The 12,984-nt window shown below is 43.2% G+C and overlaps 1 protein-coding gene across 2 annotated transcripts; it reads left to right on the top strand.

The window, feature by feature from the left end:
• Positions 1-2,215: 2,215 nt before the first annotated feature.
• On the top strand, positions 2,216-12,544 carry LOC311125306 (volume-regulated anion channel subunit LRRC8C). 2 transcript variants are annotated; one of them, XM_084199356.1, is made up of 4 exons: positions 2,216-2,539; positions 5,788-5,936; positions 8,433-8,566; positions 8,875-12,544. In XM_084199356.1, exons 2-4 carry the CDS (start codon positions 5,796-5,798, stop codon positions 11,054-11,056), a joined length of 2,457 nt encoding a protein of 818 aa, XP_084055482.1. In that variant the 5' UTR covers positions 2,216-2,539; positions 5,788-5,795; the 3' UTR covers positions 11,057-12,544. The 2 variants fall into 2 exon arrangements, with proteins under 2 accessions (XP_084055482.1, XP_084055483.1); XM_084199357.1 differs by lacking the exons at positions 2,216-2,539; positions 5,788-5,936 and adding an exon at positions 7,574-7,639.
• The last annotated feature ends 440 nt before the right edge of the window (positions 12,545-12,984 follow it).

The raw sequence follows: 12,984 nt of genomic DNA, 5'->3' as shown, positions 1-12,984 counted from the left end.
CAGTACGAAGATGGGCAGAAACTGCTAATCCAATAGAAATCCCCGATCACGCTTGTAGGCGACGTTATGGCGACTTTGGCTGGCTAAAGTCATGCGCAGAACACGTATTCGGGTCTAACGGTCGTCTCACGCAGAACTGCGCATGTGCAGGCCTTCAAATTAAAGGCACGGCCTTCGCTATAAAGTTTTGACGAAAATGAAAACTTGTCAGTTTGTCAATTTCACGAGGTTAGAGTAATAACATGCTCAACTACTTAAGACATTGGCTCGAATCTAGGTTGTGCCTTTTACATTTCGAAAAAATGTACAACTAAGGAAGAATGTTTCACTTCTCTCATTGACTTATCTAAGGCCAAACCCCGGCCTGGTCTGATTCGCAAGCGTTCCCGGAAGTCTCGCGATGTTGCTCTTCTGGGTTTAGAAACTCTGTGGTCAGCATCATGTTGCCACAAGATGGCGCCTAAACACAGATTTTCGTCATACCAGTTATTGATGATAACATTGATGTGGATTTTGGATTAAATTAGCAAAATAACATTCATAGTTTACATATTTTATTATTAATGGTTTAATGTTTCATATTTGTTCAATATTATTTCTTATTTTATTATGTAACTACAAGCTGTAGGCTATAACCCCAGTAATTAATAGTAAGTACAGGCCATTCATGATGACTTGACATTTTGCATTCCCTTGGTGAATCTGGCAGCGGAATGCCAAATAGGCACTGGGCTACAGTAGATTTAGAACAGTAGCCTAAACTCAACTCCATATACACTACATGACCAAAAGTATGTGGACACATGCTCGTAGAACATCTCATTCCAAAATCGTGGGCATTAATATGGATTTGGTCCGCCCTTTGCTGCTATAACAGCCTCCACTCTTCTGGGAAGGCTTTCCACTAGATGTTGGAACATTGTTGCGGGGACTTGCTTCCATTCAGTCACAAGAGCATTAGTGAGGTTGGGCACTGATGTTGGGCGATTAGGCCTGGCTTGCAGTCGGCGTTCCAATTCATCCCAAAGGTGTTCAATGGGGTTGAGGTCAGGGCTCTGTGCAGGCCTGTCAAGTTCTTCCACACCGATCTCGACAAACCATTTTTGTATGGACCTCGCTTTGTCCATGGGGGCATTGTTATGCTGAAACAGGAAAGGGCCTTCCCCAAACGGTTGCCACAAAGTTGGAAGCACAGAATCGTCTAGAATGTCATTGTATGCTGTAGCGTTAAGATTTCCCTTCACTGGAACTAAGGGGCCTAACCCGAACCATGAAAAACAGCCCCAGACCATTATTCCTCCTCCACCAAACTTTACAGTTAGTACAATGCATTGGGGCAGGTAGCCTTCTCCTGGCATCCGCCAAACCCAGATTTGTCTGTCGGGACTTCCAGATGGTGAAGCCTGATTCATCACTCCAGAGAACGTGTTTCTACTACTCCAGTCCATTAGAGGCTAGCTTTACACCACTCAAGCCGACACTTGGCATTGCGCATGGTGATCTGCGTTCTTTTCTTTGGGTGTTGCTAATCTGTAGTTTTTGCAAAAAAATTGCATTCTATGTGATGTCTGTCAAATTGCACTGCGAAATGTATGAAGTTTGCCACTTCAAACATGCACTACCAGTCTTCTGGTTACTTTTATAAAGATCAAGTATTTAATGCTAACTGTGTACCTGTGCTTGTCCTGATTGTTATAGAGTTGTCAGTGGGAGTTGCAATGCATCGTTTTTGATTTAAAACATTGCTTTCTATGCATCCCCTGCCAAAACTGAGCTGCTCCTTCTCCATTAACAACGGCTCCCTTGGTGGAGGTCGGTAAAATGCTATTTTTATCAAAAACTGCTGATTGCAGCACCCAAATAAAGGAATGCAGTTACACAGGACAAACATAGGTACAAGGTAAACATTAAAGAATGGGCATTTTTGTAAGTATCGACTGATTCCGACTCGATGTAGTCAGAGGTCCACTGCCGACACTCATCGCAACTCGGCTCCATTGAAATTAATGGAGTTGAGTTTCCTTAGCGACAGCTAGGCTACTTTCCTGCCTAGAAATTATTATACAGACCAAGAAAGAAACAAAACATGCTGAATAATAATGATGATGTACTTCTCTTTATTCTAGATCAATGTCAAGGTGACATTCCTATTTAATAGCCTATGTAAGCAAAACATTGACACATCCGTTGATAATTTTTTTTGGCATGACTGTCACTGGGTGGGCCAGTCAAAGGAAGATTGAGCGTCGATGCGTCGTACGTGTTTTAGGAGGCAGAAGGCTTGTATTACCTGTATGGACTTCGACAATCATGTGTGGCGTGGTAGGCTACTAAACGACACCTCACACTCAAACAACTATCTCAAACTTAAACTTGGGTCCATGTTGTCATCGACTAAAAGCCGAAAACAAGAAGGATTTCCCGGCATCAATAGCCTATTGACTTGCCCGGCAGCAATGCGTCGGCGTTCTGATACTTTCTTTTAGGAGAGCAACTCGCGGACTACCCCCCTCCCCCTGTGGATCTCGCACGAGCTCAGGTAAATTGCCCGCTCTGAAACAATTCATATCAGAAATATATGAGAACTTTTGGTTCTTTAAACGTATTCTTTATCTTTAATACATTTGAACTTAAAAAATAACTCCTATGAATTGTTTTGAAAAGAGATTATGTGAATTCATAGTCTAAGCCTATACTTTTGTAAACGAAGATGAGGTCTTCAATTTTGTCTGACAGGTGTTTTTCTCAGAAGGTATGGCGGTGGCCATAACGAACTGTAAAATCAATTGGCTCATGTGCAATAGTCTGTGTTTTCCTGATTCATTGGGTAGTGCACTGTAATACATGTGTCATAAAGTGTCCGTTTTATTACTTATAGGATAAGTTATAGGCTGGCTACCCTATAAAAGTGTAAGCTACTTTCACAAAGCATGTTGAAATGTTCATAGTTTTGGTCAATATAAGTAAAGTTTTCAGAATGAAATAGTTGCATTCTCAGTCATTAGCTAGGCTATTAAATCCACTGACACGTGGGAGACAACATTACCAAGCCTGTTGTGAAATGGTCATGTACCTCTTGAATTTAGAGGCTTATACCAACAGTGAACACCCAAGATATGATTACCTCAACTGTATCACTTTCCTTAAAGAGAGAGACCTCTCTTTGTTGATCAGCCGTTGTTGTATTGTCATACTATACAGAACAAAAATATAAATGCAACATGCAACAAGTTCTAAGATTTTATTGAGTTACAGTTCATATAAGGAAATCAGTCAATTGAAATAAATAAATTAGGCCCAAATCTAAGGATTTCACATGACTGAGAATACAGATATACATCTGTTGGTCACAGATACCTTTAAAACAAAGGTAGGGGCGTGGTTCAGAAAACCAGTCAGGATCTGGTGTGACCACCATTTGCCTCATGTAGCGCGACACATCTCCTTCTAATAGAGTTGATCAGGCTGTTGATTGTGGCCTGTGGAATGTTGTCCCACTCCTCTTCAATGGCTGTGCGAAGTTGCTGGATATTGACGGGAACTGGAACACGCTGTCGTACACGTCAACCTGGAGCATCCCAAACATGCTCAATGGGTGACATGTCTGGTGTGTATGCAGGCCATGGAAGAACTGGGACATTTTCAGCTTCTAGGAATTGTGTACTGCACATTTTAGAGTGGCCTTTTATTGTCCCCAGCACAAGGTGCACCTGTGTAATGATCATGCCGTTTAATCAGCTTCTTGTATGCCACACCTGTCAGGTGGATGGATTATCTTGACAAAGGAGAAATGCTCACTAACAGGGATGTAAACAAATTTGTGCACAACATTTGAGAGAAATAAGCCTTTTGTGCGTATGGAACATTTCTGGGATCTTTTATTTCAGCTCATGGAACATGGGACCAACACTTTACATGTTGCGTTTATGTTTTTGTTCAGCGTAGTTTATCCACTTTGGACTACAGTACCGGCTACAGGACAGCCCCTCATTTTCCCATGCAAGGCTCATAGATACTGTAGGAGACACATCAGGAGAAACACATTCTATTCCCTCCCCAACCCCTTTTGAAAACTCAAAATAAATCTTTCTTCCTAAATTATTGGTTATTATCAGGTAGAGACATGTCGCTTATAATCCAGTCTTTGTGTCAGATGAGTTTTCTAAGTAGTTGGCATTTAGTGTCATTAATCTTGCCCTGGAGGTCTCCTGGATATCTGTGCATTAGAGACCTCTCTAATGCCCAGAAAGCTCAGATTCAAACTCCTATTCACCAGCTCTGCAAGCGTCATAATGTCAAAATACACTCAGTGGCAAGTTTATAAGGCACACCACCCAGTTCACGAAATGGATCGCTCCTACAGACAGTGAGTCACGTGGCCGTGGGTTGCTATATAAAGCAGGCAGACAGGCATTGAGGCATTCAGTTACTGTTCTATTGAACGTTAGAATGGGCAAAACAAGTGACCTAAGCGACTTTGAGTGTGGTATGATCGTCGGTGCCAGGCGCGCCGGATCCAGTATCTCAGAAACGGCCGCCCTCCTGGGGCTTTCACGCACGACAGTGTCTAGAGTTTACAGAGAATGGTGAAAGAAAAAAAAAAGTTAAGAATCGTGCAAGCTAACAGGCGGGCCACAAACAGACAAATAACAGAGCAGTACCACAGTGGTATGCAGAATGGCATCTCAGAACGCACAACTCGTCGATCATTGTCACGGATGGGCTATTACAGCAGACGACCACACCGGGTTCCACTCCTATCAGCTAAAAACAGTGGGCACGCGATCACCAACACTGAACAAATGAGGACTGGAAAAATATCGCCTGGTCCGACGAATCCCGGTTCCTGTTGCATCATGCTGATTGCAGAGTCAGGATTTGGCATAAGCAGAATGAGTCCATGGCCTCATCCTGCCTGGTGTCACGGTACAGGCTGGTGGTGTACTGGTGTGGGGAAGTTTTTCCTGGCAAATGTTAGATCCTTCGATAGCAATTGAGCAACGATTGAACGCCATGTCCCGAAAAAGTCAGGCTGCTGTGGAGGCAAAGGGGGGTCCGATCCGGTACTAGATGGGTGTACCTATAAATTGGCCATTGAGTGTACGTTCGTTATTCAGAAAATGTTCTCTGAGCAACTATCTTCATTTACTCCCGTTATGGCCGGTATGCACTTCCAAAAAAGGTTGCTTGTACATTTTTATTTACACCTTTTTTGAAAGCACATACCGGCCGTAACGGTGGTAAATGAAGATAGTTGCTCAGCAAAACTCTTTGGTGAGTAACAAACATATTTTGACATTATAACGTTTCAGAGTTGGTGAATGGGAGATTGAATCGGAGCTTCCTGGGCGCTAGAGGTTTCTAACTCACAGATACTGGGGCACCCTGTAGGCAGCTCTGCAGAGTGGTCACTAGCTGGCACAAGACATCAAACCTGATTTTATCCCTAATCCCTAACTTTAAATATAGACCAAAAAGATCATTTTTGTCTTCATGAATTTTTACAATATAGCCGATTTTGACTTTGCAGCTGGCCATGCGGAAATCACTCGGTTCTGCCTCCAGGGCAAAATTCATGACAATAAACGTCAACCTGCGTTTTCTATTGTGGGGTGGGCTTACTATAACCTTAAACATATATATGTTGTAATATAGTGACTATAACTAAAGCCATACTTTATGATATAGTAATATGTTGTTTATGATATGCTTATTTTTGGTTTAATCCTCAACTGGTCACTTCCTCATTCTTTCTGCCTCCTCCTCTTCTTCCTCACTTTGCTACAGTGATCAGGATGATACCAGTAACTGAGTTTCGGAACTTTGCCTCATCACAGAACCCAGAGTTCCGGGTTCTAAAGCCATGGTGGGATGTGTTCTCGGAATACCTATGTATCGCCATGCTCATGATCGGAGTGTTCGGATGCACCTTACAGGTAAGACTAAACTCATACAAACTAACCACCAATTAATGACCCCTATACAATACCTTGAAGGTATACGTTTTAATTCTATGATAAGTACGGTGCCTTCAGAAAGTATTCATACCCCTTGACTTTTCCACATTTTGTTGTTAAAGCCTGAATTCAAAATTGATTAAATAAAAAAATGTGTTCTTGGGAAGCAACTCCAGTGTAGAGTTGGCCTTGTGTTTTAGGTTATTTACCTGTTGAAAGGTGAATTCATCTCCCAGTGCCTGGTGGAAAGCAGACTGAACCAGGTTTTCCTCTAGGGTTTTGCCTGTGCTTAGCTCCATTCCTTTTATTTTTTATCCTGAAAAATCCCTAGTCCTTAACAATTACAAGCATACAAAAATTTAAAAAAAAAAAAATGTATGCACGCATGACTGTAAGTCGCTTTGGATAAAAGCGTCTGCTAAATGGCATATTATTATTATTATTATTATTATTATGATGCAGCCACCACTATGCTTGAAAATATGGAGAGTGGTACTCAATAATGTGTTGTATTGGATTTTTCCCTAACATAACACTTTGTATTCAGGAAAAAAAGTGTATTGCTTTTCCAATTTTCTTTTGCAGTTTTATTTTAGTGCCTTGTTGCCAACAGGATGCATGTTTTGGAATATTTTTATTCTGTAGAGGCTTCCTTCTTTTCACTCTGTTAATAAGGTTAGTATTGTGGAGTACCTACAATGTTGTTGATCCATCCTCAGTTTTCTCCTATCACAGCCATTAAACTCTGTAACTGTCTTAAAGTCACCATTGGCCTCATGGTGAAATCCCTGAGTGGTTTCCTTTTTCTCCAGCAACTGAGTTAGGAAGGACACCTGTATCTTTGTAGTGACTGGGTGTATTGATACACCATCCAAAGTGTAAATAATAACTTCACCATGCTCAAAGGGATATTCAACGTCTGTTTTTTATTTTATTTTTACCCATCTACCAATTGGTGCCCTTCTTTACAAGCCATTGGGAAACCTCCCTGGTTTCTGTCTTTGAAATTCACTGCTCGACTGAGGGACCTTAGAGATAATTGGATGTGTGGGGTACAGAGATGAGGTAGTCATTCAAAAATCATGTTTAACACTATTATTGCACACAGAGTGAGTCCATGCAACTTATAATGTGACTTGTTAAGCAGATTTGTACTCCTGAATTTATTGAGGCTAGCAATAACAAAGGGGTTGAGTACTTATTCACTGAAGACATTTCAGCTTTTCATTTTGTATTAATTTGTAAGATAAATAACATAATTCCACTTTGACATTATGGGGTATTGTGTGTAGGCCAGTGACACAAAAATCTTAATTTAATCAATTTTAAATTCAGGCTGTAACACTTGAAAAAGTCAAGGGGTGTGAATACTTTCTGAAGGCACCGTTCTAATCGGGGGTGTTGGGGGATATTTTTCATATAATATTCTTTTATTTTTTCTTGTGATTTATCAGTGGGTGCTACAGCACCCTCAGCACCTTTACTTCCTGTGGCTATGGAGGCCGATGACATCAGTCAGAGTAATGATGGCCAACCCTTGAAGCTATTTTTTTTACCCTTAAGTGTGTATATTACTGTATTTATACTTGGGATATTGTTTTTCAACAGGAACATTTCAAAAGGTAGCTGGAGTGCGTCATTAAAGCACATTAGCCCCCGGGGCATCATTGCAACAGCTGAATGTAAGCACCTAATGGAACTGTTGGATCTTGACAGATTTTGGCAGTGTGTAGCCTGTAGCGATAAGAATAGGTGTGCCTACAGTATATGAAATTAAAATACATGGCATTACTTACCTTATGTAAATGAAATATAATTGTGCCCTAAATAAATTCAAAAAAAAAAAAAAAAGTGGTTGTCCTACTGGCTATCATAAGTTGAATGCACCAATTTGTAAGTCGCTCTGGATAAGAGCATCTGCTAAATGATGTAAATGTAAATGTAAATATGTGAGGACAATTTAAAACGCGAATTAACGTACAATCATATAGAGAAAGCCTTTGGCCCTGGATTCTGAAAACATTTTAGATTTGATTAGTGTGTCCTGTTTGAATCTACTCCTGCCATGTACCAAAGCATTCTTATCAGTGGTGGTGACCTCCAAGTGGGAAGGGAAAACAGAGACACATTAACCAGTGTTTCCCCTATATGCATTTAGCACCGCCGCTGCTAAATCGACCAGTGTTTCCCCTGGAATCAGGTCACAAACTCCGTATTTAATATGTCATCTTCTCATCACACGATCTTAATCATTGGTTGATATCAGACCTGGGTTCAAAGAAAACCAATACTATTTGAACCCATGTCTGTTAGATATCAACTGGAACAGGAAAGAAATAGATCCCAAAAATCTAAGCCTTATGTTATGTAGGTGATTAGCCGTAGGCTACTCTGCATGTTGTTCCATTGCCTAATCTTTCCAATAGCACTCACTCTGCTTCTCTCTCTCTTTTTCCCTCCCTCTCTCCATCATAGCTCACCCAGGAGAAGATTTCCTGCCTTCCCAGCCATTTCTCCAGCTCAACTCCAGAGGCCATCGACTGCAGCCACATCCGCAGCCACAAGGAGAACGAGACATGGGAGCACCATACCTTAGTCAAGCCCGTCAGGTAGGTAGCCTAGAGCTAGAGGTTAGAATCCCAGCTCCTAGTAGGGAACTCTGGTGTCCAGATAAAGCAAAAATACATATCTCTGTGTCCTTTTGACCACAGACAATAAAGTAATCTAGTCACAATTTATTCGGTTGATAAGCAACTTCTTGCTAAGGTTACGGTTAGGGTTAGGTTTAGAATAAGGGTTACATTTAGGGTTCAAATAGTATTTGGGTTAGAGCTAGGGTTAGTAGATAGTTAGTTGAAATGTTACTGATAGTCTGTACAGCATCTACAGATGGACTATCCAAATTCTTCTTTTACAGCCCCATCATCCGGGAGGTGCACGGACGGAAGAACAACCTTGACATACACCAGTACATCTTCGTCAACCACTACTGCTACGAACGGGCCGTGCACTGGTATGGCAAGTACTTCCCCTACCTGGTGGTAATCCACACATTGATCTTCATGGTGGCCAGCAGCTTCTGGTTTAAGTTCCCTGGGACGTCGTCCAAGATCGAGATCTTTGTCACCATCCTGGGGAAGTGTTTCGACTCGCCGTGGACCACCCGGGCACTGAGTGAGGTGTCTGAGGAGCGTGGCGAGGAAAAGATGGTGATATGGAGGAAGAACACCATGTCGAAGTCGATGGCATCAGCGTTCGCTGCCTCGCCGGACAGTGGGCCAGGGGTGGAGGAGGAGATGGTGGGACTTCTCCGGCAGTCGTCCATCAAGTCAAATCCAGAGAAGAAGAACCCGGAACTACAGCCAGCACATTCCCTCCTGGACAAGAAGGAAGGGGAGCAGGCTAAAGCTCTGTTCGAGAAGGTGAAGAAGTTCAGAACGCATGTGGAGGAAGCGGATCTGCTCTACCTGATGTACGTTCTCCAGACCTCCCTCAAGGTCTTCAAGTTCGTCCTCATCACCTGTTACAGCACTGCATTGGTCCCCAACATTGAGATTGTAGTTCGTTGCTCAGTTCCTCCGGAGCTGACCGGCTTCGACATCTACTGCTGCAACCACACCAAAGCCCACCTCTTCTCCAAGCTGTGTTACTGTTACATCTGCTTTGTGGGAGTCTACGGACTTCTGTGCATCTACACCCTCTATTGGCTCTTCCATCGACCTCTTAAAGAGTACTCCTTTGAGCATGTTCGACTGGAGACGGGCATCAACGACATCCCAGACGTCAAGAACGACTTTGCGTTCCTCCTCCACCTCAGTGACCAGTACGACGCGCTCTACTCCAAACGCTTCGCTGTCTTCCTCTCCGAGGTCAGCGAGAGCCGTCTTCGCCAGGTCACCCTCAACCACGAGTGGACCGGCAAAAAGCTCCGGGGCCGCCTCTCCCGGAATGCTGACAACCGCCAGGAACTCCATCTCTTCATGCTCCCAGGTCTCCCTGACACCGTCTTTGATGTCCCTGAAGTGGAATCTCTCAAACTGGAGCTGCTAAACAATGTGACTATTTCCTCCAGTGTGATCCAGCTAGGTTCTCTCCAGGAGCTGTCCCTCATCCACTGCCCTGCCAAGCTCCAGCTGGCTGCCCTGACCCACCTCAGAGAGAACCTCAAGGTCCTCCGGCTAGCCTTTGAGGGCCTGGAGCAGGTACCAATGTGGATGTACACACTTCAGAGTCTTGAAGAGCTCCACCTGAGTGGTCCGTTGACCCACGAACTCTCCCGCAGTGCAACCTTAGACTCCCTGAGAGAACTCAAAGCTCTAAGAGTCCTGACGCTTCGCAGCCGCCTAACCAAGATCCCTCCGAGTGTCGGGGACGTGGCAGTCAACCTCCAGCGTCTCTGCATCTATAATGAGGGCCTCAAACTCCAAGCCTTCAGCAGCCTGAAGAAGTTAACCAACCTGGCCTCTCTGGAGCTGACAGGATGCGAGCTGGAGCGCATCCCCAGCGCGGTCTTCAGCCTATCAAGCCTGCAGGAGCTGGACCTGAAGGAAAACAAGCTGACTACAGTAGAGGAGATCCTGAGTCTACAACATTGCCGGCGCCTGGTAACTCTTCGTCTCTGGCACAACAGCATCACCTACATCCCTGAGCACATTGCTAAGCTGAAGTCCTTAGAGACGCTGAACGTCAGTTGGAACAAGCTCCGGAAACTTCCGTCACGTCTCTTCTACTGCACCAAGCTCCGGCACTTGAACCTGTCCCACAACCAGCTCACATCGCTACCAGCCGAGGTAGGGATACTCCAGAGTCTCCAGTTCTTCTCAGCAGCCTTTAACTCCCTGGAACAGCTGCCGGAGGAGCTGTTCTCCTGCAAGAGGCTCAAGACCCTGGCGCTGGGAAACAACTGCCTGCTCTCGCTTAGCCCCAGGGTGGCTAACTTGGCCCAGCTAGTGCGCCTGGAGCTCAAGGGGAACAGGCTAGAGTCTCTACCCTCGGAGATAGGGGATTGTCCCCTGTTGAAGACCAGTAATCTTGTGGTAGAGGACAACCTGCTGGATCTACTGCCGTCGGATGTACGGAGCAGGATGAAAGACAGTTGAGAGACAATTACTTTACTTACTTTAAAGGGCTTTTTACTCCTCCTGGTGCGTAAGCCGCTGACAACAGTTGAGAGATAGGATAAAGGGTCAGGTTTAGTAACACTTGATTGGTCAGAGATTTCAGCTCCGTGGGAAATGATTGGTCCTCTGGGTGGGTTTGCAGTTGTGAGGACATGAGGGATTAACTTTTTTAAAGGCAAATCCGAGAATATGAATCCGAAAGTACGAGAGGACAAGTAAGGAAGGAACTATGGACATACCGTAGCATATAAGGTTCAAGAAAGGACTTTTCGCACATTTCGGAGGGACATACAGTATAGCAATAGAATAATTAGCAAATGTAATATATTTTGGTCAAATCATCTTTAAATCATGTTCACCTACTTATTGTCTTGACTATACTTTTTTAAAAATGTTTTTTAATACAAAGATGTCTATCAAAAGTGTCCTTGATGAAATGTCATCCTTAAAGCATATGTCATATGATCATTATCTTTTTTTTATTTAACTTGTTGGCAGCTTGAACATCGTTGCTCATGAAGGCTGCCTTGCAGGCTTGTTAAGGGGACTATTCGCTGAAGCGTTACAGATTGCGCGCTATAAAAAATGTAAAGGTAATTTCCGATTGAGCCGACATATGCAAAGTTTACCGTGAATGCAGCCTCCACTAACTATGTAACTCTGAATTTCCATGATATGGATTGATTAGAGGCCTACGTTTACAGAGAAAAACTGGCAGAGTGAGTTTGAGGGAATGTTTTATGCCATAGAAAGGATGGAGGGTGATATGAACACACATAATACAAGGTACTGGGATGAAAACATCTGAGTATCAGTTTCCTTTTCCTCAAAGATTATACCTCTCCTGTTCAATTTATTTACCTGGTAGGTTAGTTTTGTACTAATAGAGGAATCATATTTCTGAGATCTCTAAAGAGAGAACTTCAGTTGCATCCAGCCAGAGGGTAAAAAGGGATGGGGAAGCTATCCTGTTCAACTCATTGTTTCATACAGCACAAAGGGTTCCTCTCTCTCATGGAGACGTGACAAACGCAGAGTGAAGTCTTTTCAATGCCCGTCTCTTGGGAGTTTGATCTCTTCCTACATTAGCTGAGTGACTTGGAGAGTAACTCATTGAATGAATGTTGGTCATTGTGTTTTATGCATATCAGTTGAAACTAGATGGAGGCCAATTCAACTAGCTAATCATATACAGTAATACTGTAAGCTTCATTATGATACACTGCAGTACATTCACAAAGTGAAATGTGTTCTTACACCATAACAACACAATGATGACACTGGTATGCAATGCACAAATGTATTTCACAATGATTTTACAATCCACCTGTAATGAGTGAATGACGTGGACCCAAGTGAAGCGTTCTTATTCCTTTGTTGTTGTCATCCCTTGGTGGTTTTAACTACCTTTCAGGCATGTGAATCACACAACCAATGGTAAAAAATAAATGAAGGATGAATCTAAGGTCAGCACTATCAAGGGTTGTACACAGTACTATACTGTAGTAGTACTGTAGCAGTATGAGGAGTCAGCTGACAGTACTGAACTGTAGTAGTACTGTAGCAGTATGTGGAGTCAGCTGACAGTACTGAACTGTAGTAATACTGTAGCAGTATGAGGAGTCAGCTGACAGTACTGAACTGTAGTAATACTATAGCAGTATGAGGAGTCAGCTGACAGTACTGAACTGTAGTAATACTGTAGCAGTATGTTGAGTCAGCTGACAGTACTGTACTGTAGTAATACTGTAGCAGTATGTGGAGTCAGCTGACAGTACTGTACTGTAGTAATACTGTAGCAGTATGTGGAGTCAGCTGACAGTACTGAACAGTAGTAATACTATAGCAGTATGAGGAGTCAGCTGACAGTACTGAACTGTAGTAATACTATAGCAGTATGAGGAGTC

This window comes from Coregonus lavaretus (genome assembly GCF_964263955.1).
Source record: "Coregonus lavaretus genome assembly, contig: HAP1_SCAFFOLD_255, whole genome shotgun sequence".
Lineage (NCBI taxonomy): Eukaryota > Metazoa > Chordata > Actinopteri > Salmoniformes > Salmonidae > Coregonus > Coregonus lavaretus.
This window is presented reverse-complemented; position numbering and strand designations above follow the sequence as displayed.

Bases quoted from the DNA above. Each gene is read 5' to 3' on its own strand.
- LOC311125306 (XM_084199356.1), top strand. From the start codon at position 5,796: ATGATACCAGTAACTGAGTTTCGGAACTTTGCCTCATCACAGAACCCA. The intron at 5,937-8,432 runs GTAAGACTAAAC...TCTCCATCATAG, and splicing joins TGTTCGGATGCACCTTACAG to CTCACCCAGGAGAAGATTTC. The intron at 8,567-8,874 runs GTAGGTAGCCTA...CTTCTTTTACAG, and splicing joins ACCTTAGTCAAGCCCGTCAG to CCCCATCATCCGGGAGGTGC.